Genomic DNA, 24,764 nt, shown 5'->3' on the forward strand with positions numbered 1-24,764 from the left:
AGTTGACAGAGCATTTTCCATAATATTCGCTACTCGATCAAATGTAGCGCTAACAAATCCAGCAGCTTGCCTCTGAATTGCTCTGATACCTTCCTTCAATGTGACCTTGTGGCGATCCCAACACTCTAGCAGTTCTTGAGAAATGAGTCACATGAGTGCTCTGTATGCAGTCTCCTTTATAGATGAGCTGCACTTTCCTAGACTTCACTTAATCAGTCAGCACTGATCGCTCACTTTTGCTACAGTTGACATCACATGCTCAATCCTTTTTATGTTGCCATGCAATGCTACGTATAGATAGTTAAACAACGTGATAGCGTCAAACAGCACACCACTAATACTGTATTCGAAGATTACAGGATCATTGTTCCTACTCATCTTCATTAACTTAAATTTTCCTGTATTGGGAACCATCTGCCATTTATTGTACCAAATAGAAACAGAATAGTTAGCCTGTTGTTTGAGGTGCTGTGAGTCGAGGCTCAACTATGCCATAACCTGCACCGTGGACCGCAATTCCAGCCAAACTTGAGATACTAAATACAATGCATGTTCAGCAAGTAAGTCTACTACATTTTTATATTTTTTTTTTTTTTTAGAAAAAGTGTATTTGAAAAAACTGCAGGCTGTTGTTTATACACTTGTTGACTATTGTTCCACATAATCACCAACTCATTCAGTACGTGTACTGATCCATGCCACAAGCTTCTTTATGCCCTCCTTAAGGAACTCCCCCCCCCCCCCTCCCCCGGCTCCTTTCTCCATTTCAGATCCTCTTTCTGCACCTGCTCATCAGCTGAAAATTTAAATCCACTAATGTGTGCCGTAAGGAAGGTGAAAAGATGGAAGCTAAGGCTGTGTGAGGAATTGCGTTGCCATATGATAAGGACACTCCTCTCATTAGCTTTCTCCTCCTTTTGGGGTTTTTTGGGTCTCTCAGTATTGTTGTGCATTGTTGGTCTCCCCCTCCCTCCTTTCCCCCTGAGGCAGAAATCCAAACAAAGTATTTCCTTTCTGGTCCCAAAACACTGAGGCCATGATTTTTTAACCAGAATTTGTGGTTTCGAATTTTTCGGCAAATGGGGAATTGGTGTGACGGTACTGTGAGATGACTGTCTTTCCTCTGTCAGGTGTGTAATGAGAAATACTTCCTCCAGTTCATGTTGTTCGAGAAACTCACACACACTATTGACTTGATTTTCCTTGTGTTGCTCTGTCAGCTGTTTTGGGAGCCCTCTTGCACACAATTTCCAGTATACCAATGTTTCTGTGAGTGTCTCATCTAAGAGAGTTCTGGAGAGTTGTGGAAATATCATAGAAATGTAACTCACTGTGAAATACAGGAACGGTTTCCTTGATTTTTTGCGCCAACTCATCAGTCAGATTTGAAGGTCGTCCACTCCTTTGTTCATCAAGAACATTTGTTCTGATTCCAGTAAACACCCTACACCACTTAAACACACTTATTTTGCTCATAACACACTTCCCGTAAACAACTTTGGTTTGCAGAAAAATTTCAGTAGACGTTATTCCTTATGTGAGTAGGAAGTGGATCACAGCACGTGGTTTGCACTTTATGGGGTTTCTTACCGACATCTTTCATGCAACTAGGCACTACAACATCGAGTTTACATGCTACTGTGTTCCTGTGGTGCTCACTCTCATCAGGGGATTCCCCATTACCACTCTTTGTTGCCAACCTCAAAAAAACAAAAAAGACACTCCATTATGGTCACAGTACACTTACTTTCTGAACGTGCCATCTGTAAGACGCATAATGAGTGACCAGACAGCGCTAGGTAAACAGTGAGTGAGTCAGTGTGTTGTATCACTTTGCTTCTTTTTCAGTCGGCTGAAAGTTCGTCCGAAGACAGTGGGACGACCACAGTGAGGGGGACCAGAGAGAACACGCCAGAGGCCGGAACTTCGGCGGTCCAGCGGGACAGGGATGGGGACGGGCTGCAGAAGGTGGCGGCCCTCGGCCGGCTGTCGCTGCAGCCGGGCGCCAGGATCACGTCGCCCTACGAGTTCACGCGCGCCTGGGGCGGCTCCCGGCCCGACTCCAGCCTCGAGGGATACGCCACGGTGCTGAGGGCCGTTGCCGTCGAGGACCTCGCCACTGGTGAGCCGCCTCTGCGTGCCTCACTTGTAGATGTAGATTGCTGTATATGTATCTTGCAAGTGAACATATACCGACGGATGGACAGAGAGTATAATTTTGGCTCTTGCTCTACAAACTTTAGTTGCATCCTGTACTTCGCCACTGACGCATTCCCACAATTGTTCATGTTCTAAATATGTTTGCATAGCGAACTGCCAGGTACTATAATTTTCTCTTCCCATCAGTTTTTCAATCGTAGGCAATGAATTGGTATTTACTGGCACCATGGTTTTAGCGATTAAGTCATCCCAAATTACCGTGCGCTTCTGCTATTTTTCGTGAGCCAGTGATCTCGCAGTTTTTTTGGAATATTAAACCACTTTTATAATCCTGGGCCCATAACCTGTTAGCGGAGTAATTTATGGGCAGTTTCTGATTGGAACTATTTATTAATACATTAAACAAGCTACATGAATTTCACACACAAAGAGCTCAATACATGGAAGAAAACAAATCGTATTGTCTGCAGTTGCCTATAGCAACACAAAATATATTCACACACCAGGGAGGCATAGATTCTAAAATCCCACAGTCTGTCTGTCAAGACCCCTTTTTCTCAGGAATGGGTTGATGTATTAAGTTTAAATTTATACCACATACTTATGGTCTATGTTCCCTAGGTGGTAAAATAAATATTAGTTTCCAACTCAAAGCAAATTGAAAGATACAGCCATTTATGTAATATATTTTGATATTCACAAACCCGCTCATCAAAACGTATAGGGTACTTCCCTTTGGTGTAGAACTGTAATTTTTGGCAAAAAGGAAGGTATTACAGGAAAAGTATCAGAAAATTGTGAATATGAAAAAAATATTTCTTTCGTCACTTGTTACCCCTGGGACCAATATTGTGCCAGTATCAATGTCGATAATAGGCAAAAATCAGTGAGAGCCTAGATTCCTGGAAAGGATGAACTGTCCATACACATAATTAGGTTTGTACGGAAGTCTCAGTGCATGAGTCCTACTCGCACCTGGCCAGTTTTTTTGCGGTAGAAATAAGTTATGTACAAAAAGGGACACATTTTGTTTTTGATTCTCCTGAAAAGTGAGAGATTTGTCACTTAGAAGGTTTGACAATTCCACATGACATTTATTTTCTCCTTTTTTTTTTTCCTGCTTAATTCTTGCATTAGCCCATTTATTTCTTCTCTTTGCTCCTGTGTACAGAAGCTAGCATGTCTGTGATCATTTCTGTGTATCTGTTTCAATTTGGCAAGAATTTTTTCCCTTTAATTGTAACTCACAGCTGTTATATTCTGAAGAACATATTTATTCAGGCATTTTTGCCATTGCAAATAATTTTGCTTTGCTGTGTACATCATTGGTCATTTCTTTTGCAGTGGTTGGTACAAAGTTAGACGGTCAGATGCTCAGTTTGATCCTGCGCACACTGGAGAAGCACTTTATAGACGAACCAGAGTATTTGGTGCAGATGTTGCACCATGTCGCTCTCCTGCCCCGCTTCTCAATTGCGTGGGCCTTCCTCGACAGCATTGACAAAGAAGGTGAGTGATAAGTTTTCAGTAATCACATTGAAATTGTGGTGAACAGCTTTGACCTAGCACACCATTCCTATAAAATAGTATGGTCATGACTTACATAACTCTCATTCTAACAATATATGAGAAGGAATGTTGCTACTCACCATACAGCGGAGATGCTGAGTTGCAGACAGGCACAACAAAAAGATTTTCATACTTAAAGCTTTTGGCCAATGGCCTTTAACAACAACAACAACAACAACAACAACACCACACACACACACACACACACACACACACACACACACACACACACACACACACGCACGCGCGACTGCAGTCTCAGGGCAACTGAAACCACACTGCCACTCTCATTGAGTTCACATGAACACAGTTTTACAAATGTCAAGTTTTCAGAGATTAACACCTAACAGTGCAATTTTATGCAAACTATTTGGAAAATTGTAAAAAAATATCAACTGAATTTTTAATAATAACATAGAAAACCAAAATTACAGACAATAGTGACATGCATTCAAAAATGAAGCTATTTAGATTAACTATCAGATTGGTAGTTTTTTAAATAGCTTATTTTTGGGCTCCTGTTTTCGATAAAAAGAACATATCTGAATAATATCGTATCCTAAAATGCAAAATTGTGAAAGAAGAGAAAATTGTCTTTCCACTGAGAAGAATTAGGCTTTTAAAATAAGGCATTCTAATACTGCAACAAACACTTCTTAGTAGGGTTAAAATTTTGAGTCCATAAGGTTGTACTAAATCCCAAATATTGCATATTTTTGTAAATAAAATGGCTGTATAAAAATATTTGTTTTGTCACAATCAGCCAAATGTTGAGTTCTGCTCTCAGAAGTAAGACTTGTTTCGGCTTCTGTCACAGAAGGCCAAACAACAGGGACTGACGTATTAGAACATGCATTAATACTATAAAAATGGTGTGACTAGGCACTAGCTGAAATATAAAATTCGCCGAATAAAACCTGGAAGAAAAGGACAACTGATTACTGTGCTCTATCATTTTAAAGGAATGAATACATGAATTAGGAAGTAACAGCATGTGTTTCTTGCCTGCAGTCTTGGTTTCATGTGTACTTCAGCTTATGTTACTTCAGTAAAAATTGACCCAAGATACGTAAACTGTTTCTCATGCTTATGCCCAGTATAGTTCACTACTATATCTTCAGAGTTACGGAGCTTTCTTCCATATTGTCTTTGCAGTACTAGTTTGTAGCTCAAACCTCTATCCCACTAATTCCATGGTCAGAATACCTGTTTTCTGTTCTTGTTGTGTGCATGTTGCTATGACAGTGTTATATGCATGTACCAAACAGGTAATATTTTAATTATCTTGATCACCTGGTAGACTCTCTCTGTTGAACTCCCACATTAGTGTGCCAGATCGAAAGGACAGGTGATGACCCATCTTGCCTTAATCCTGTTTCCACTTGGAAACTTTGTGTCATCTTATTGCCTTTAGTAACTGTAGCTTTTGGTTCAGTCAAGTATCCCTCTACAAGTCTAACCAATTTTTTTTGATATTCCAAATTCTACCATCTACAGATAGTATCAAAAGCTTTCTCGAAGGGGGAGGTGTCATTCTTGGCCATATTTGTAGACATATCAAACAAAGTTTTGCATCTCCCCGGTTCCCAGAACTCCTGAAGATAGACGTTGACTGTGGATATTGTATCACAGATACAGTCCCTTTTACTGTTCAGAGATGTCACTAAACCTTCCCAAAGATGTACACAACCATGCACGAGCAGCGCCTATTAGACAAAGGGGGTCTGAGAGCCAATCAGTTCCACTCATTCCACTGGGAAGGAGGTACGCGGCTCGTGGTGTCTGTAGTTCAACCGTGCCTAGATGGTCAATACCATGGTTCAATAGCATCTGCACTGTTACTTTGTGCCAGGAAGAGCTTTCAACAAGGGAAGTTGCCAGGCACCTCAGAGTGAACCAAAGTGATGTCTGCTCAGGATTGACGTCATGTTCTCTTCACCGATGAGTGTCACATATGCCTTCAACCAGACAATCGTCGGGAGACGTGTGTGGAGGCAACCCAGTCAGGCTGAATGCCGTAGACACACTGTCCAGTGAGTGCAGCATGGTGGAAGTTCCCTACTGTTCTGGGGTGGCATTATGTGGAGCTGCCGTACGCAGCTGGTGGTCACGAGAGGCACTGTAACGGCTGTACGATACGTGAATGCTATTCTCTGACCAATAGTGCAACCATATCAGCAGCAAACTGGCGAGGCGTTCCTCTTCACAGACGACAGTTCGCGCCCCCATCGTGGACATATTGTGAATGACTTCCTTCAGGATAGAGGCATCGCTTGACTAGAGTGGTCAGCATGTTCTCCAGACACGAACCCTGTCGAACATGCCTGGGATGGATTGAAAAAGGCTGTTTATGGAGGACGTGACCCACCAACCATTCTGACGGATCTACGCCAAATTGCCGTTGAGGAGTGGGACAATTTGGACTAACAGTGCCTTGATGAACTTGTGGATAGTATGCCACGACGAATACAGGCATGCATCAATGCAAGAGGATGTGCTACTGGGTGTTAGAGGTACTGGTGTGTGTGCAGCAGTCTGGACCACCACCTCTGAAGGTCTCACTGTATGGTGGTACAACATGCAATGTGTGATTTTCGTGAGCAATAAAAAGGCCGGAAATGATGTTTATGTTGATGTCTATTCCAATTTTCTGTAGTGGTTCCGGAACTCTCGGAACCGAGGTAAGGCAAAACTTTACTTTTTTGATGTGTGTACAATTTTTTCACAGACCTGACTTAATACGAAAATCTGATCTGTGGTTGATCATACTGTTTGAAAACCATCTTAGTATTCTTCAATTGTTTCTTTTGCTAGGGATTAAAACTATTCTAATAGAAAGTTTGAAATAATCTTGTAGTGAATGTCCAGTGGTGCTGTGCCCCTTTAGTTGTCTCATACTAATTTATCTTTCGTTTTTTTTATGTGGGGCATATCACAGATACCCTCCATTCTTCTGGTACTGCCTGTTTTACCCGGGTTAACTCAATTAGCTTGTGGAATTTGGAGCACGGGGATTTGTCTCCAGCCTTGATAACTTAAGTGGGAATTCTAGCTTCTCGTGGACTCTTGACATTCTTAAAAGTTTTTAATTTGTGTTCCTATTCCTCAATGGTGGATGGAGGATATTCTGAATCTGCTGTTATTTTAAATATTCAAATTGGCCTCCTCACTGTCTTCAACAGTTGGTGGACTTTCTGGAACATTTTATTTGGTCATCCTGTAAACAACAGAGCACTGCTTGTCTTATGCACCAAGACATTTCACCACCGGGGAAAAAAAAATAAAAAGAACATATACCATCTTCATACTTAAACATAGTGTTCCTCGCCATTAACAAGTAACTGCCAGAGAGAAAAGAACTGCTGGATGACAGAAAAAGAGCCTAGAGCTAAGTAGGGGGTCAAACCCTGGACCTGTACATTTTACTTTTACATTTTACTCACTATACTACAGAGACAATCCTGCAAATAGGCTCACCAGCCAAAATATTAGCTATGTTGTGACATTCCATGTAATGCGAGAATTAATAACACTTCGTGTGGGGTCCTGGTTGTTAAAAAAATGTGTTCAATCTTGTGGCCCTTTTAGCAGTTATAAAATGTGAACTTTGTTGTTGGTTGGTGGTGGTGGTGGTGGTCGTGGTTGTCTTCGTTGTGGTTTTCTTCTTTTTCTTTTTCTGTAGTCTGATGCCTCTCTGAACCTACAAGCCTAGGTCTCTATCTTCAATATTCCGTCCGTCCCCCCCCCCCCCCCCCCCTTTCCCTTCCTGCCCCCAGCTTGGGGGGGTGGAGAGCGGGGCATGCATCTCGAGCTTTGCTCACCCGAACAGCCAGACATGTGAGGGCAGCTGATGTTATTGCACGTACAGTCGCTTACTTGCTCTCCATCACTCCTCATAACAAAACTACTGATACGCGAGCGCAGCCACAGTTAACAGCTTGTCATTAATATTAGTGTCAGAAAACTGTGTTGCTAAACATACTTGATATTGTTTGCATTCCTTGTTGTTGCTGGTTTACATTTTATATCATCTCGTGTTTGGCCATCATCAATTGTTTTTCTGCCAAAACAGGAGTACACCTCTATTGCTTTTAGTTTCTCATTGCCTAGTCTAATCCTTCAGCTTCACATGAGTTAATTCAATTACATTCAAGTTCTCTCGTTTAACTTCATATGTTCATCATATGATCTCTCTTTCATGACTCTACCCATTCCGTTCACCTACTCTTCCAAGTCTTTCTCTGATGACAGAATTATTGTGTCATCAGCAAATATGAATGTGACATCCTGGCAGGTTCTGTTGTCACACTTCACTTATGCCAGTACCTCATCTCCTACCTTCCATTCTGGAAACCTGGATGATTTTATTTCTTTTTCCTGAACTTACCCGCATTTCTCTGTGGTTTCCTTTCTTGCTTGTTAAATTTAAGGCTGACACTGATCAGTCAGAACATTATAACCAGCTACCTAATAGCTGGTGTGTCCACTCTCGGCACAGATAACAGCGGTAACGTGTCGTGGCACGGAAGCAGTGAGGCCTCGGTAGGTCGCTGGAGGGACCGTGCAATGTCTGCCACTGCACCAATGTCCAGTGCCATAGTTGCCAGTGTCGTGGTGTTAACATGGGCACATGCACAGGTCATACGCTGCATAGGCCCATCATTGGGAGTGTCCAGTGCACTGTGTATTCAGACACGCTTGTACTCTGGCCAGCATTAAAGTCTGATGTTAGTTTTGCCACAGTTAGCTGCCTGTCCTGTTTTACTAGTCTGCCCAGCCTACTGCGACAGACATATATAATGAGGGGTGCACCCTCTCCCTCTGAATCTGACAAAGTCTGGATGTAGTTTCACCTCGGTTTTACCACGTATTGTAGACACCACAGAACTCCTCGAACACCCGACAAGTTGTGCTGATTCAGAAATGCCTGTGCCGAACCTCCAGCCTATACACAATCTTGCCTCACTCAAACTCAGATAGGTCACGTCTCTTCCCCAGTCTACGCACGAACAGCGCACTCACTGATACTACGTGTGCCACACATATGTCTGATTAGCAGTCATTCCTTGTAGGGTGACACTGCTATCACCTGGACAGGTTTATGTCGATAGTAAGCCAGTGGTCACAATGTTCTCGCTGATCAGTGCACGTCGTGGGAGACCTGGTTCCCCTCCTCCCTTCCATAACCACCCAAAAAAATTTTCCTCTCTGATTTCCTCTTTACCTGAAAAAGAAACAATTGTTTTTGAAAGCTAGGCTTTTGTTTAAAAATTTCGTGAAATTCTAATGGAATTTCCCAGCAACATGATCACACACACTCATTGTGGTGAGTAGCAATTTATCCTTTTTGTATTGTTGTTATTCCAATGAAAACTATATAGTTCCAGAGACCGTTTCAGGTCTCAAACATTTATGATGTGTATAACCAGACTGACGCAACGAACGAAAATATGTTCCGAGGCAGGGATGTGAACCTGGGTCTCCCGCTCGCTAGGCAGATGCACTAACAGCTATGTCGCCCTGTCACAGTGGCTTTACACAACAGCACCGACTACTCTAGCAGACTTCTCTCCTCAATGCTTTGATGAGGGAGGCTTGCTGCGCTCAGGGTGTATACGCTTGGGGAAAACCCGGGAATGTTTTCATGCAGAAAAAACCCGGGATTTTTTCATCTGGGAAAAACCCAGGATTTTTTCATTGGGGAAAATCCCGGGGTTTTTCCATATGGGATTTTTTTAGAATTTTGAGAACTTCTCATTGTTTTAGTTTTCAGTCAAATTTTGGTAATTTTGACTGGAACAAACTGATACTGTAACAAAGGAATTCGCTGTAGCCTTCTACTGCACACTGATACTGTAACAATAACACACAAATGAGAGAAAAGAAACAGCAAAGTAAAACTTTAGAAGATGTGCTATTTACAACAACAAAACACAGTGCACACACAAGCAGCCTTCTGAAAACAAACTGCATTGAATTCTTTAGAACAAAAATTGTGACGTACTTCCTAATTACAAGCTGCTTTCAATCAGCGTGGTGTCATACCTGTTTACATTTGTTTGCCGGAGAATATTGAAGCAGTACGAGTTGCTGCACAGAGAAGTCCTGGGAAATCGTGTAGAAAGGCAGCAGTGCAACTGGGAATATCCAGACGCTCCGTTCAATGCATTCTTAAAAGTGACCGCCATATGTACCCATAAAAGATGACCCGTGCACAGAAGCTCACTGAAGAACACAAGCACCAGAGACTACTGTTTGCTCAGTGGACGGAGGACAGGGAAGAAACTCTCAACAATGTGTGGTTTTCAGATGAAGCGCATTTTCATTTAGACGGTGTGGTTAACAAACAAAATGTACGCTTTTGGGCCACTGAAAACCCACAAGTGCTTCACGAATGACAACATTATGCTCCGAGGATTACAGTGTGGGCAGCAATTTCCAGTCATGAACTTATTGGACCCTTTTTCTTTGAAGAAGCTGTGAACAGCGAGCATTATTTGAGCATGCTTCACAATAGCTTCATTCCACAGCTCCTTGCTACTGCCTTGCCCTTCCACACACAGTGGTTTGTGCAAGATGGAGCAAAGCCACATACTGCAAACACTGTGTTGGAGTTTTTACATGAGCATTTCGACATGCGGATCATTTCACTCAGGTTTCCAGGTTGCTTCGATGACGGACAAAGTTGGCCCCCCAGTAGTCCAGACCTCAATCCATGTGACTTTTTTCTTTGGGGGTACCTAAAGGAAAAAATTTTCCCGAAACGTCCGCGTGATGTAATGGAGCTCAGAAGACTTATTCTTCAAGCTTGCAGTGAAATTACGGAAGACATGTGCCGTAGGGTAATCACTAACTTCAGTGTTTGTTTGAAGGAAGTTACGAAACGAAATGGTGGACATATTGAGCATGTGCCGAGTTAGAACAAATCTCCATGGACGGCTCTTCATTGTTGTATATGTTCCTTTCAGATTGTATTGACAATAAAGTTTACATTCAAAAACAAAATGGTAACACATTTTATACGCCACCCTGTATGTTACATGTGAGAATGTGTGATGAATTTCTTAAATTGTGGAGTTTTGAGGACTGGCCATTTATGCCATTATTAAAATTCTACTGGAACATTTGTGTTTGATATATCTTAAAGGATAACACACACTAAGAACGATCAAGCTTCAAGATTAGTTTTTCATATTTATTTTAGTTCTTTCATAGGTTACAAATTGTGCAATAATGATGGAAAAAAAATATAATTATCCTTCCAAAAAAAAGTGCAAGTTGAGTTCTTGAACAATTTCACTTGTAATTGGCTTTTCTGTAGAAAAGTCAAAGTGCTCGCCAGAACATATAATCAGTCAGGTAACCCAAGAAATGTACCACGTACTGAAGTGAAATTTATAATCGAACTTGTCAGAATTATTCAGCTGCTGCAATTTAAGCTGTGCTCTTAGTAACCTGCCTGACCACCCCCTCGGAAAAAAACCGCATAAAATTTTTGACAAGCAATGTTGTGTGTGAAAGCTTAGCTTTTCTTGCAGATATACTGTATGTACATTAATTTAAAGTATTAACTTTTCCTGTTTGTTTGTTTGCTTGCACTAATTAAGTGAAGTTGCTATTTGCTGACTACCCCTATGTTCTGGATATCTGCTGTCATTGACTGGCAAGATCACATGATATGAGCTATGATTAGCTGACAGCAGCAATCACTCAGCGCAATCTCAATTTCAGTGCTTTGGAAATTACCAGGTTGTATTTTGGGGAATTTGTATTTATACTCTCATAATATGAAAATATGCCGTGTGCATATTGCCGCGCATTGAAGATCTTTCTAAAATGTGTTGTTTTTTTTTCTATGTTTCATTTACTAAAATGCTGGGAAGTCCTGTGCTGGTGTATAAAACCTTTTTCATTCAAAGGATTGATAAGTTTTACAGCTCATTGTATACTCTCACTTAACACGGAAAAAAGTTCTTTCACTTGGGACATTGTGTGTTTCCACCCAGAAAAAAGTGGATTTTCACTTGGGGAAAAAATGTGTGTTTCACTGGGAAACAGCTGGGAATTTTTCTTCCTCATCTGCACGTATACCCTTAGGGTAATCAGCGCAATTGTGCAAACCCACTTGCCACAGTGGCTTAGGGGTTAGCACATATGCCTAGTGCGCAAGAGACCTAGGTTCAACTCCCGACCACGGTACAAATTTTCATTCATCGTTTCAGTCCGCATATATACATTGTGTTGTTAATGTAACCTAGATTTTCCATTATTAGATTTTGCCTACAGGAATTTTCCATTTCGTATAATGTCTAAATATTTATGTTTCCTGTGCAGCTGTGGATAAAATTGTTTCTACGTTGAAGAAGAGTGGGCACGAGCTGAGCCCTGTCGCTGAAAAGGCGTTCGAGCTGTGAGGCTGGTGCCGCTCACTCGTGACGAGAGCTGCGGCAGTGAGCTGCAGCTGCCACTCTCCAGAAGTCGTAGCCATTTTTGCGGAGGTCCTCTCTCTGTGTGTCCGTCGTATTGTTTCCTAATAAATGTGTTATTTACATGTGCTAGGTGTTATAATCAGCAGAAATTAAATGTGTCGGCCTCATTGCCGTATTATGGTAAAATTTTAGGAGTTAATGAAGAAATAGTCTTCGAAAGAGTCATAAGCAAACATCTATGTGTGTGCTGTTGATTAAATTATGGCGTGATGAAAAGTAGAAAAATCTTTGACTGTCATTTTGAGGAAGAAGTAAGCTATCTGAGGCAAGCTGAGCTTCCAGTAAAAAGAAATTTCAGTAGCTGTTGATCTGTAACGCAGAAAAAATTATTGTTTTGTGCGATTGTATCCTCCTCCGATTTACTGGCCAGCTCAAGTCTGTTTCTCTTGCATGACTGTTAATCGTATTGTTGGTTTAAATACTTTTTTTATTGTGCTGTGCTACTTTTGTTTCCAGTAAAATTAGGCAAAAATGTCACATTTTTGTCTTCAATGTGAAACTTTTTGGATTGAACATTAATGGTGAAGAATTCTATGTAACATTTTCTACCTACTTCAGACATAATCCCCCGTCCCCCCTTTCCCTATCTGTTTGTGTTAGTGTAGTAAGGAACCCTAGCTAGGATGTTCACATTGTATTTCGTCCTTTCCTGATTTGCTCATTTGACAACTTACTGCAATAAATGTTGAGAGATTCTGTTTATTTTTTGTCTTTCATTGTCTGCTGTGTGTTCGTACTGTAACTTGACACTTGGTGTGGGTGATGCTGGGAATGGAGCAATGTGTACACTTCCTTTACATTCACTGCAAGAACCACGCACGTCAAGTGTCGAGTTACCGTGCACGTACAGCAGTCAACCTAATGTAAGAAGTACCATAACTAAGTCAAAACATTAGAGTTAAAATCAATTAGTCAATTTACAGTGAATTGTATTTTCTGCTCACTTATTTAATGTGTGTACATGATAACGGATTGTAAATTTCCAATGATAGCTTTCATAAGAGCCAAGAGTTTTGCAGAAGTGTTACTTGTTATATTTTATGTTAGATACGCATTGTAAATAAACCTAAGTGTCATAGAATTAGAAAATATTGCTCTCAAAATGTGATCTATCAAGTCAAGTAAGAAGAGAGGGGCATGTGTCTCTTAAAGATGAAATATTGTCAGTAGCCGTATGATGACTGACTGGTTCTTCCTCCTCAAGAAAAAAATTCACGGAAAATGTTTTGAAATAAATTCTGCAGCAACTACTTTTGTTCATTTTCCACAAATTATAGCTGTCCATTGTAGAAAATGTAATTTGGAGTGAAAATAAAAAGGAATTATTAACTATATCTGAAATAGCCTTACTGGACCAATAAATTATCCTCCCACATGCTAACAGTGTCTGTAAACCATTACTCCAGCTGGCTTCAGAGATTTTCGTAGAGACAAAAACCCAGAGAATTTGTCAGGCATACTCTTAAATGCTTGCTGTGGTGTTGCAATATTTTAATTTCCAGAGTCCATCAAAGAACCGACCCTGTCTTCTTGTCATAATCAGTGTTTAATGGTTCTCACCTTGTGAATTCAGCAATGCTTACACTCCACAAGATGACTTCATTGCTTTACGCATGCAAAAACCACAAATTTTTGCCGATAGATTTTAAAAACAATCATTATTTTCAGCTAATGTACTATTAGTGTAGGTAAAGTAAAAATATTCATTCAATATTGCATCTTAGATAATCTCAGTTTACACTACAGTGTATGATAATTTCTCAGAGATTTTTTAAGTCAGAGATGATGTTGCCTGTACAGATGTGTCAAAATAAGCGTGTATAATTCTGTACTGTTTCACTTTAATAAACTTTCAGAATTATTTAGCTCTCCTTGCCAAGTTCTCCGTGAGCATTTAAAGCAGAGGAGGTGTTGAGACTTTTGGTTAAGCCAACACTTACATACCCTGATATGTTGCTGGCACAGTAAAATCAAACCTCTTAGTGCTACACAGTGTGTGCGATAACTGTATTGTCATAAAACACATAATACATAAACTTGTACAGCGTTGAGTTACAAACGCTATTTCGAAGTAAACTGAGTTATGACTCAAGCCACCTGACAGTTTTGCATTTCATTTATAGAAGTCTTTCTTAATTTTTCATTGTTGTAATAATTTCTGCCAATGACCCAGTCAGCCGATGCCAGTCTCCTTGACACCACAGACTAACACTGTGCAGTTGTCTAATGGTCAGTTCTGTGTGTGGACCACAGGTTGCTTTGGATGGACATTGTTCAGCTGTCATCTAGCCAGGTGAACGTGAAACAGATAATATTACATAAGAAATCAGTCCTTATGCTAAACAGATTATAATAAAATTACAAATAAAATGTTTCATTTAGTTACCATGTGCGGCTGACACAGGAAAATAAGTATTGAACTTCACAGTTTGTGACAATACAATGGCAGGGGTAAAATCTAGAGAATTTGCAGCCCAAGTAAATGTGTGATTCTTTCCAGATTTAGTGAAGAAACACTTATTTTCTCTTCTCTGGCCCATCATAGTTTTTTAACCCTAAGGCACATTTTTTAAGTAATGATGCAATCAAGAGAAGGTTGTACATTATTTTATTTTCAATCTTCAAAGTCATCATCGTTGGTGGCAGTGTTCCCATCATCATCAATCAGGCAGTATTTAATATTTTTCCATACTGTGACTACACGAATTGTTCAATCTGTAAATGATACGGTCTTCCTAATCTTTGTGTTGCAATGCAATGGTACTATATAGACTGATAAGTTTATATAGATTGATGTGCTTATACAGAAGGCTGTCCGAAAACTATCAGACTTTTATTTATGAAATAAGTCTTTATTTGTATGCAGTTGTTTGACATTAATCACCTTCAGAGTAGGCCACTTCAGCTTCTGCACATCTCTCCTAACACTGCTGCCATTGTTGGAAGCATCACGGAAAGCCTCTTTTGGTATGGAGCGCAGCTATTCCATCGAATTCTGCATAATGTCTCCCCTGTTCTGAAATTTGGTCCCTTTCTGAGTCTCTTTCAGTTTAGGGGAAAGCCAGAAGTCACTCGGTGCTAGGTCAGGGGAATAGGGAGGCTGACAAGCCACAGTCATGTTTTATTTGGTCATAAAACTCTGACTTAATTGAGAATGACAAGCAGGCACTCTATTGAGGAGTTGCCAACTGCCTGCTGCCCATAAGTCCGGCAACTTTCATCTCACTGCTTTACAAAGGCGATGCAGAACCTCTTGGTAGTAAGAGATTGAAGAAATGTATGATGAGATAAAAGAAATTATTCAAATAGTGAAGGGAGATGACAGTTTAATAGTCATGTGGGACTGGAATTCAGTAGTAGAAAAGAAAAGAGAAGAAAAATAGTAGGCGAATAGGGAATGGGGGTAAGAAATGAAAGAGGAATCCGCCTGGTAGTACTTTGCACAGAGCATAACTCACTCATAGCTAACACTTGGTTTAAGAATCATGAAAGAAGGTTGTATACATGGAAGAGGCCTGGAGATACCGGAAGGTGTCAGATAGATTGTATAATGGGAAGACAGAGGTTTAGGAACCAGGTTTTAAATTGTAAGACATTTCCAGGGGCAGATGTGGACTCTGACCACAATCTATTGGTTCTGAACTGTAGATTAAAACTGAAGAAAGAAATTTAAGGAGATGAGACCTGGATAAACTGAAAGCACTGAAGGTTGTAGGGAGTTTCAGAGACAGCATTGGGGAATGATTGAGAAGAACAGAGGAAAGAAATACAGTAGAAAAAGAATGCTTAGCTTTGAGAGACGAAATAGCGGAGGCAGCAGAGGATCAAGTAGGTAAAAAGACGAGGGCTAGTAGAAATCCTTGGGCAACAGAAGAAATATTGAATTTAATTGATGAAAGGAGAAAATATGAAACTGCAGTAAATGAAGCAGGCAAAAAGGAATACAAACATCTCAAAAATAAGATTGACAGGAAGTGCAAAATGGCTAAGCAGGGACGGCTAGAGGACAGATGTAAGGATGTAGAGGCATATATTGCTAGGGGTACGATATATACTGATTACAGGAAAATTAGAGAGACCTTTGGAGAAAAGAGTACCACTTGTATGAATATCAAGAGCTCAGATGGAAAACCATTCTAAGCAAAAAGGGAAAGCAGAAAGGTGGAAGGAGTATATAGAGGGTCTATACAAGGGCAATGTACTTGAGGGTAATATTATGGAAATGGACGGGGATGTAGATGAAGATGAAATAGGAGATATGATACCATGTGAAGAATTTGACAGAGCACTGAAAGACCTAAGTTGAAACAAGGCCCTGGGAGCAGACAACATTCCATTAGAATTACTGATAGCTTTGGGAGAGCTAGCCCGGACAAAACTCTGCCATCTGGTGAGCAAGATGTATGAGACAGGTGAAATACCCTCAGACTTCAAGAAAAAATATAATAATTCCAATCCCAAAGAAAGCAGGTGTTGACAGGTGTGAAGATTACCGAGCTATCATTTCGCCTGCAAAATACTAACACAAATTCTTTACAGACGAATGGAAAAACTGGTGAAGCCGACCTCGGGGAAGATCAGTTTGGATTCTGTAGAAGTATTGGAACACGTGAGGCAATACTGACCGTATGGCTTATCTTAGAAGATAGATAAGGAAAGGCAAACCTACATTTCTAGCATTTGTAGAAAGCTTTTGACAATGTTGACTGAAATACTTTCTTTCAAATTCTGAATATGCCAGGGGTCAAATACAGGGAAAGGCTATTTACAATTTGTACAGAAACCATATGGGAGTTACAAGAGTCAAGGGACATGAAAGGGAAGGGAGTGAGACAGGGTTGTAGCCTATCCACAATGCTAGTCAATCTGTTTATTGAGCAAGCAGTAAAGGGAACAAAAGAAAAATCCATGAAGAAGAAATAAAAACTTTGAGGTTTGCCAATTACATTGTAATTCTGTCAGAGACAGCAAAGGGCCTGGAAAAGCAGTTGAACAGAGTGGACAGTGTCTTGAAAGGAGGATATAAGATGGATGAACATCAGCGAAGGCAAAATAAGAATAATGGAATGTAGTTGAATTAAATCGGGTGATGGTGAGGGAATTAGATTAGGAAATGAGACACTTAAAGTAGTAAAGGAGTTTTGCTATTTGAGGAGCGAAATAACTGATGATGGTCAAAGTAGAGAGGATATAAAATGTAGACTGGCAATGGCAAGGTAAGCGTTTCTGAAAAAGAAGAGAAATTTGTTAACATCGAGTACAAATTTAAGTGTCAGGAACTCTTTTCTGAAAGTATATGTATGGAAGTGAAACATTGATGATAAATAGTTTAGACAAGAAGAGAATAGAAGCTTTCGAAATGTGGTGCCACAGAAGAATGCTGAAGATTAGATGGGTAGATCATGTAACTAATGAAGAGGCACTGAATAAAATTGGTGGGGAATAGGAATTTGTGGCACAACTTAACTAGACGAAGGGATCGGTTGGTAGCACATGTTCTGAGGCATCAAGGGATCACCAATTAAGTATTGGAGGGTAGCGTGGAGGGTAAAAATCACAGAAGGAGACCAAGAGATGAATACAGTGAGCAGATTCAGAAGGATGTAGGTTGCAGTAGATACTTGGAGATGAAGAAGCTTGAACAGGATAGAGTAGCATGGAGAGTTGCATCAAACCAGTCTCTGGACTGAAGGCCACAACAACAACAATGTAACTTCAGATTTTTTATTATAGAAGAGAATCACTATTTGTCTTTCAGTATGTTTTCCGTGCAATTGTCTTGACCATTGTGTTCAATATATAAAACACTGCAACACTAATTACTTAAATATGCATGTGCAGGACAAGTAGACATACATTGAATATGATAGACACATACAGTGATCATACATACAATGGTACTACACACCATTAATAATACATTATGTTAATAACATATACAATAGTATCACACATAACTATGTTTTAACTTAAGTAACATGTAGAAAAAAAGTGTAAATGCTTATACATTACTGTCACAAACATATAGGCAGAGTTCATAATGTAGTTATTAGCAGCTTACTGCCCATTTACAGTGTTTCACTATTTAGAAACTAATCAAGTGAGTAGAACAGTGTACATTAGAACCAGACTTCTATGTTATGCTTAAAGCTATTCATGGGTACATCACTCACTGTCCTTGGGCGTTTGTTATAGAATTTCAAGCATAGGTACTTATTGCCTCTTAAGTGTTCATGTCAGTCTTGAGCACAAAAGATCTAGGTTACTATTATTTCCAGTATTGCGTACTTGCACTTGGGCTCTTAGGTTAAAATTCCTTTTTTCTTTGGCATATATTAGACAATTTTAGATATACATTAGGCAAGTGTCACTACCTTGGGCTCTTTAAAGTGTTTTTTTGGTGCTAAAGCTATGAGTAATATAGATGTAACTGCTTTCTTCTGCCACTTAAAGATAGAACTTTGACCCACTGAGTTACTCCATACTACATTTGAAACTGAAAGAGAGCAAAATATATAGAAATTAAATTTTTACTAATAGTTTCTTTTTCAAAATTTTAAAATAGAAAGGAACTGACTGGATTACAATATTTTGAAAAGGTCAACATAAAGTACTGTCCCCAACATCCCTCCTTGATAAAGGGAGGGTTAATATACATTTTGCACAACTATCGTGACAATAGAACAATAGAACAATAGAATGATGATTATCTGACATTGTCAGCTGTATTGGATGCCATTTCAGAATTTAAACATGATTTTTTTCTTGTTACAAAAGTTTATTCACCCAGATCACACAAAAGCACCCAATGATTACTAGTTTCAGTTAATTTAAACTGACATCTCCAGATCATATGCATAGAAAAAAAGTATTACTGGGCCAATCCATTTTGTCAACTTCACATTAATTGGACACAACTATAAAGATACAATTACGGAAAATTCCAATGTCAAACCAACATAAAATGCATACAAATTCATAGTAAATGCACCTTACAGAGGCAACATCCTATAGTTGTGTCTCTTGTCATACAATAACAGAATAGCTGTGCAAACAGTGCACAATAGTTACAAATTAAAAACATAAGAACTACATAAAATGTTTGTGTGTTGTGTCCTTGTTGACATCTAACAGGAAACTTATGAGGGAATCAGTAGAATACATCATGTATTGAGGCACCACCAGATGGCATCAGTTTTTTACAACATAAGATTATACCAGCAAATTACAATGTAAAGAGTTTTATATTTTATTATAAAGTTTTCCAAATACATATAGGTAAAAAATATATAATGGAAAATCCAGGATGGAATGTAACAATACCAGAGAAGGACAGTTGCTACTCACCATATAGCAGAGGTGCTGAGTCGCGATAGTCATAACAAAAAGATTCACACAATTAAAGCTTTCAGCCATTAAGGCCTTTGTCAGCAGTAGACACACACACACACACACACACACACAGTCTGAGAGCTGAGACAGTGTGGCTATAGCATTTTCAACTTAGTCATTGTGCCAAATATCATATAACACAGCTTGATGTAAGAGATATCTGGTTTGCAGTCTAGATGAATTTGTAATGCAGTCTTTCAGTAATTATACATACTAAGTAATTCTAACTAAGCTTTATAATATTGAGAGGAGATAATACAAACACTGTCCCTCGTTGGGAAAGTTAAGCTAGTGGTAATTGTACTTACAATAAGGATTGTTACATACACCCACAGTAGAACTTCACACTCGCTTATGAAGAGTTGTTCTGTTATGTAAAACCTAGACCTCTAAATATGCTGTATTCAGTGGAGTGCTTTTCTGTTACCACATCATATGAGGTTAAGATACTAAACTTTGCGAAACAGTCACACCATTTGTGACTCTTTTGACTTGACATGTTCTATGATGTTGGTACTTTTATTAGTATTAATGCATCTGATATCTGGTACCATAATGTAACCTGCAGGTGCTGCAGCAGATTTAAATGGAGCTCACCAGGGTGTTTTATAGATAATGACAGGTCACTTATGGTGTTTTTATGGTTCCACCTTGCAGCCCTTCTCCCTCTGTTTTTGTTCAAAGGCAAAGTTTTGTCTGAAAATTTTGTGCAATGGGTCAATATTGAACACTTACTGCACCCTAGACCATGACCCAGATAACAGACTTAATCTGATTTTGTCCATTATAAGTGGTTTTGGGTAAGCCTGCAAATGAAAACAATTTACTGCTACCAGGCATGATTGTCTTTTATTCAAATTTTATGCAACACGATTTGGGAAATGATTTCCATTTTGAAGAGCATTAATACATTGGACCATAACCTAGACTTCTATATACGCAGCACCCATTCGCTGGTCATTTAAGATACATTATTATACGAAAGACTATTCTCACCAGTAGCAAAATCACCAACTCCTTTTTATATCTTTAATCTCTATATACCAAGAATTTATTATGGTAACCATAATAACATACCACTTTCTGTATCTGGTAACAATGCCCATAATACTTATCAACCAGAATATTACCCACCTATCCTTTGGCAAGGATAATAGCACTGATGCATCATTGTATGGAAGCAATGAGGCCTTGGTAAGTTGCTAGAGGGAGTTGGCACCACATCTGCACACACAAGTCACCTAATTCCCATGAATTCTAGGGAGGGGGATGATGAACTGTGACGCCACGTTCAATCAAGTCCCAGATGTGTTCAATCGGGCTCAGATTTGGCAAGTTGGAGGGACAGCACATCCACTGGAACTTGCCACAGTGTTTTTAAAACCACTGTGTCGCAATACTGGCCTAGTGACATGGTGCATTGTGTTGTTGTTGTCGTCTTCAGTCCTGAGACTGGTTTGATGCAGCTCTCCATGCTACTCTATCCTGTGCAAGCTTCCTCATCTCCCAGTACTTACTGCAACCTACATCCTTCTGAATCTGCTTAGTGTATTCATCTCTTGGTCTCCCTCTACGATTTTTACCCTCCCCGCTGCCCTCCAGTACTAAATTGGTGATCCCTTGATGCCTCAAAACATGTCCTACCAACCGGTCCCTTCTTTTTGTCAAGTTGTGCCACAAACTCCTCTTCTCCCAAATTCTATTCAATACCTCCTCATTAGTTACGTGATCTACCCACCTAATCTTCAGCATTCTTCTGTAGCACCACATTTCGAAAGCTTCTATTCTCTTCTTGTCCAAACTACTTATCGTCCATGTTTCACTTCCATACATGGCTACTCTCCACACAAATACTTTCAGAAACAACTTCCTGACACTTAAATCTATACTCGATGTTAACAAATTTCTCTTCTTCTGAAACGCTTTCCTTCCCATTGCCAGTCTACATTTTATATCCTCTCTGCTTCGACCATCACCAGTTATTTTGCTCCCCAAATAGCAAAACACCTTTACTACTTTAAGTGTCTCATTTCCTAATCTAATTCCCTCAGCATCACCCGACTTAATTTGACTACATTCCATTATCATCGTTTTGCTTTTGTTGATGTTCATCTTATATCCTCCTTTCAAGACGCTATCCATTCCGTTCAACTGCTCTTCCAAGTCCTTTGCTGTCTCTGACAGAATTACAATGTCATCGGCGAACCTCAGAGTTTTTATTTCTTCTCTATGGATTTTAATACCTACTCCGAATTTTTCTTTTGTTTACTTTACTGCTTGCTCAATATACAGATTGAATAACATTGGGGAGAGGCTACAACCCTGTCTCACTCCCTTCCCAACCACTGCTTCCCTTTCATGCCCCTCAAGTCTTATAACTGCCATCTGGTTTCTGTACAAATTGTAAATAGCCTTTTGCTTCCTGTATTTTACCCCTGCCACCTTTAGAATTTGAAAGAGAGTATTCCAGTCAACATTGTCAAAAGCTTTCTCTAAATCTACAAATGCTAGAAACGTAGGTTTGCCTTCCCTTAATCTTTCTTCTAAGATAAGTCGTAAGGTCAGTATTGCCTCACGTGTTCCAACATTTCTACGGAATCCAAACTGATCTTCCCAGAGGTCAGCTTCTACCATTGTTTCCATTTGTCTGTATAGAATTCGCGTTAGTATTTTGCAGCTGTGACTTATTAAACTGATAGTCTGCTAATTTTCACATCTGTCAACACCTGCTTTCTTTGGGATTTTAATTATTATATTCTTCTTGAAGTCTGAGGGTATTTTGCCTGTCTCATACATCTTGCAGCTTCCGAAATAGTGCATTATCTTTTTGAAAAATGCCACTGTTGTTGGGAAACATGATCATCATAAAAGGGTGTACTTGGTCTGCTAGTAGTGTACGGTACTCCTTGGCCGTCACAGTGCCGTGCACGAGCTCCCATTGGTCCCGAGGATGTTCACGCGAATGCTCCCCAGAGCATAATGGAGCCACTGCCAGCTTGTCTCCGTCCCACAGTACGGGTGTCAAGGTGCTGTTCACCTCAAAAACGATGGATTCACATACTCCCTTCAGCATGAGAAACATATTGGGATTCATCAGAGCATTCAATGCTCTGCCACTGCACCACCATCCAGAGCCGATGGTCAAGTGCCCATTTCAGTTGTAGTTGCCGATGCCGTATTAACATTGGTATCTGCACGGGTTGTCAGCTACGGCGGCCCATCATTGGGAGTGTTTGGTTCACTGCATGTTCAGACACACTTGTACTCTGCCCAGCATTAAAGTCTGATGTTAGTTCCACCACCGTCTGCCCCATTTTAACTGGCTAGTCTACAACATCCGACACCTGTAGTGACATCTGGACGTGGTTTCACCTTGGTTTAGCCACATGTTGGAGACGCCACAGCACTTCTCAAATACCTGACAAGTCACGCGGTTTCCGAAATGCTCGTGCCGAGCCTCCGGGCCATCACAATCTTCCCTTGATCGAAATAAAACAGACAGTGCTCCTTCCCCATTCTACACACAGACAGCACACTCACTCTTACTACATGCCCCGTGCATGTGTCTGACTATCAGTCATTCCTCACTAGGTAATGCTGGTATCACCTGGACAGGGTTATATTGGTAGTATGTCAACGCTCACGTTCTGGCTGATCAGTGAACAAGACACAGTAATAATAATATCTTTGTAATGAGTTCTTGATGTATATACACTACTGGCCATTAACATTTCTACACCAAGAAGAAAAGCAGATGATAAACGGGTATTCATTGGACAAATATATTATACTAGAATTGACATGTGATTGCATTTTCACACAATTGGGTGCATAGATCCTGAGAAATCAGTACCCAGAAAAACCACCTCTGGCCGTAATAATGGCCTTGATATGACTAGGCATTGTGTCAAATAGAGCTTGGATGGTGTGTACAGGTACAGCTGCCCATGCAGCTTCAACACGATACCACAGTTCATCCAGAGTAGTGACTGGCGTATTGTGACGATCCAGTTGCTCGGCCACCATCGACCAGACGTTTTCAGTTGATGAAAGAGCTGGAGAATGTGCTGGCCAGGGCAGCAGTCAAACATTTTCTGTATCCAGAAAGGCCTGTACAGGACCTGCAACATGCGGTTGTGCATTATCCTGCTGAAATGTAGGGTTTCGCAGGGATCGAATGAAGGGTAGAGCCACGGGTCACAACACATCTGTAATGTAACGTCCACTGTTCAAAGTGCCGTCAATGGAAACAAGAGGTGAGCCAGACGTGTAACCAGTGGCACCACATACCATCACGCCGGGTGATACGCCACTATGGCGATGACAAATACACGCTTCCAATGTGCGTTCACCCCGATGTTGCCAAACATGGATGCAACTATCATGATGCTGTAAACAGAACCTGGATTCATCCTAAAAAAATGATGTTTTGCCATTCGTGCACCCAGGCTCATTGGTGAGTACACTATCGCAGGCGCTCCTGTCTGTGATGCAGCGTCAAAGGTAACCGCAGCCACGTCTCCGAGCTGATAGTCCATGCTGCTGCAAACATCGACGAACTGTTCGTGCAGATGGTTGTTGTCTTGCAAACGTCCCCATATGTTGACACAGGAATCGAGACGTGGCTGCCCGATCCATTACAGCCGTATGGATAAGATGCCTGTCATGTCGATTGCTAGTGATATGAGGCTGTTGGTATCCAACACGGCGTTCTGTATTACCCTCCTGAACCCACTGATTCCATAATCTGCTAACAGTCATTGGATCTCAACAAAAGCGAGCAGCAATGTTGTGATATGATAAACCACAATCGCGATAGGCTACAATCCGACCTTTATCAAAGTCGGAAACATGATGGTACGCATTTCTCCTCCTTACACGAGGCATCACAATAACTTTTCACCAGGCAATGGCGGTCAACTGCTGTGTGTGTATGAGAAATCGGTTGGAAACTTTCCTCATGTCAGCATGTTGTAGGTGTCGCCACCGGCGCCAACCTTGTGTGAATGGTCTGAAAAGTTAATCATTTGCGTATCACAACATCTTCTTCCTGTCAGTTAAATTTCGCGTCTGTAGTACGTCATCTTCGTAGCAATTTTGATGGCCAGTAGTGTATTTGGAAAATCAGGACATAATCCTTTTAATTTTATGGAT

The 24,764-nt window shown here is 40.4% G+C and overlaps 1 protein-coding gene across 1 annotated transcript in view; it reads left to right on the forward strand.

Annotated features, from left to right (window-relative positions):
* The window catches only part of LOC124552583, a 123,158-nt gene extending 109,606 nt beyond the window's left edge, over positions 1-13,552 (forward strand). Inside the window, exons 12-14 of the mRNA XM_047126905.1 lie at positions 1,849-2,122; positions 3,505-3,669; positions 12,064-13,552. Coding sequence (XP_046982861.1) covers positions 1,849-2,122; positions 3,505-3,669; positions 12,064-12,143 — 519 coding nt within the window. The 3' untranslated portion in view covers positions 12,144-13,552. The remainder of the gene's footprint in view (positions 1-1,848; positions 2,123-3,504; positions 3,670-12,063) is intronic.
* The last annotated feature ends 11,212 nt before the right edge of the window (positions 13,553-24,764 follow it).

This window comes from Schistocerca americana, chromosome 10 (genome assembly GCF_021461395.2).
Source record: "Schistocerca americana isolate TAMUIC-IGC-003095 chromosome 10, iqSchAmer2.1, whole genome shotgun sequence".
Taxonomy (NCBI): Eukaryota; Metazoa; Arthropoda; class Insecta; order Orthoptera; family Acrididae; genus Schistocerca; species Schistocerca americana.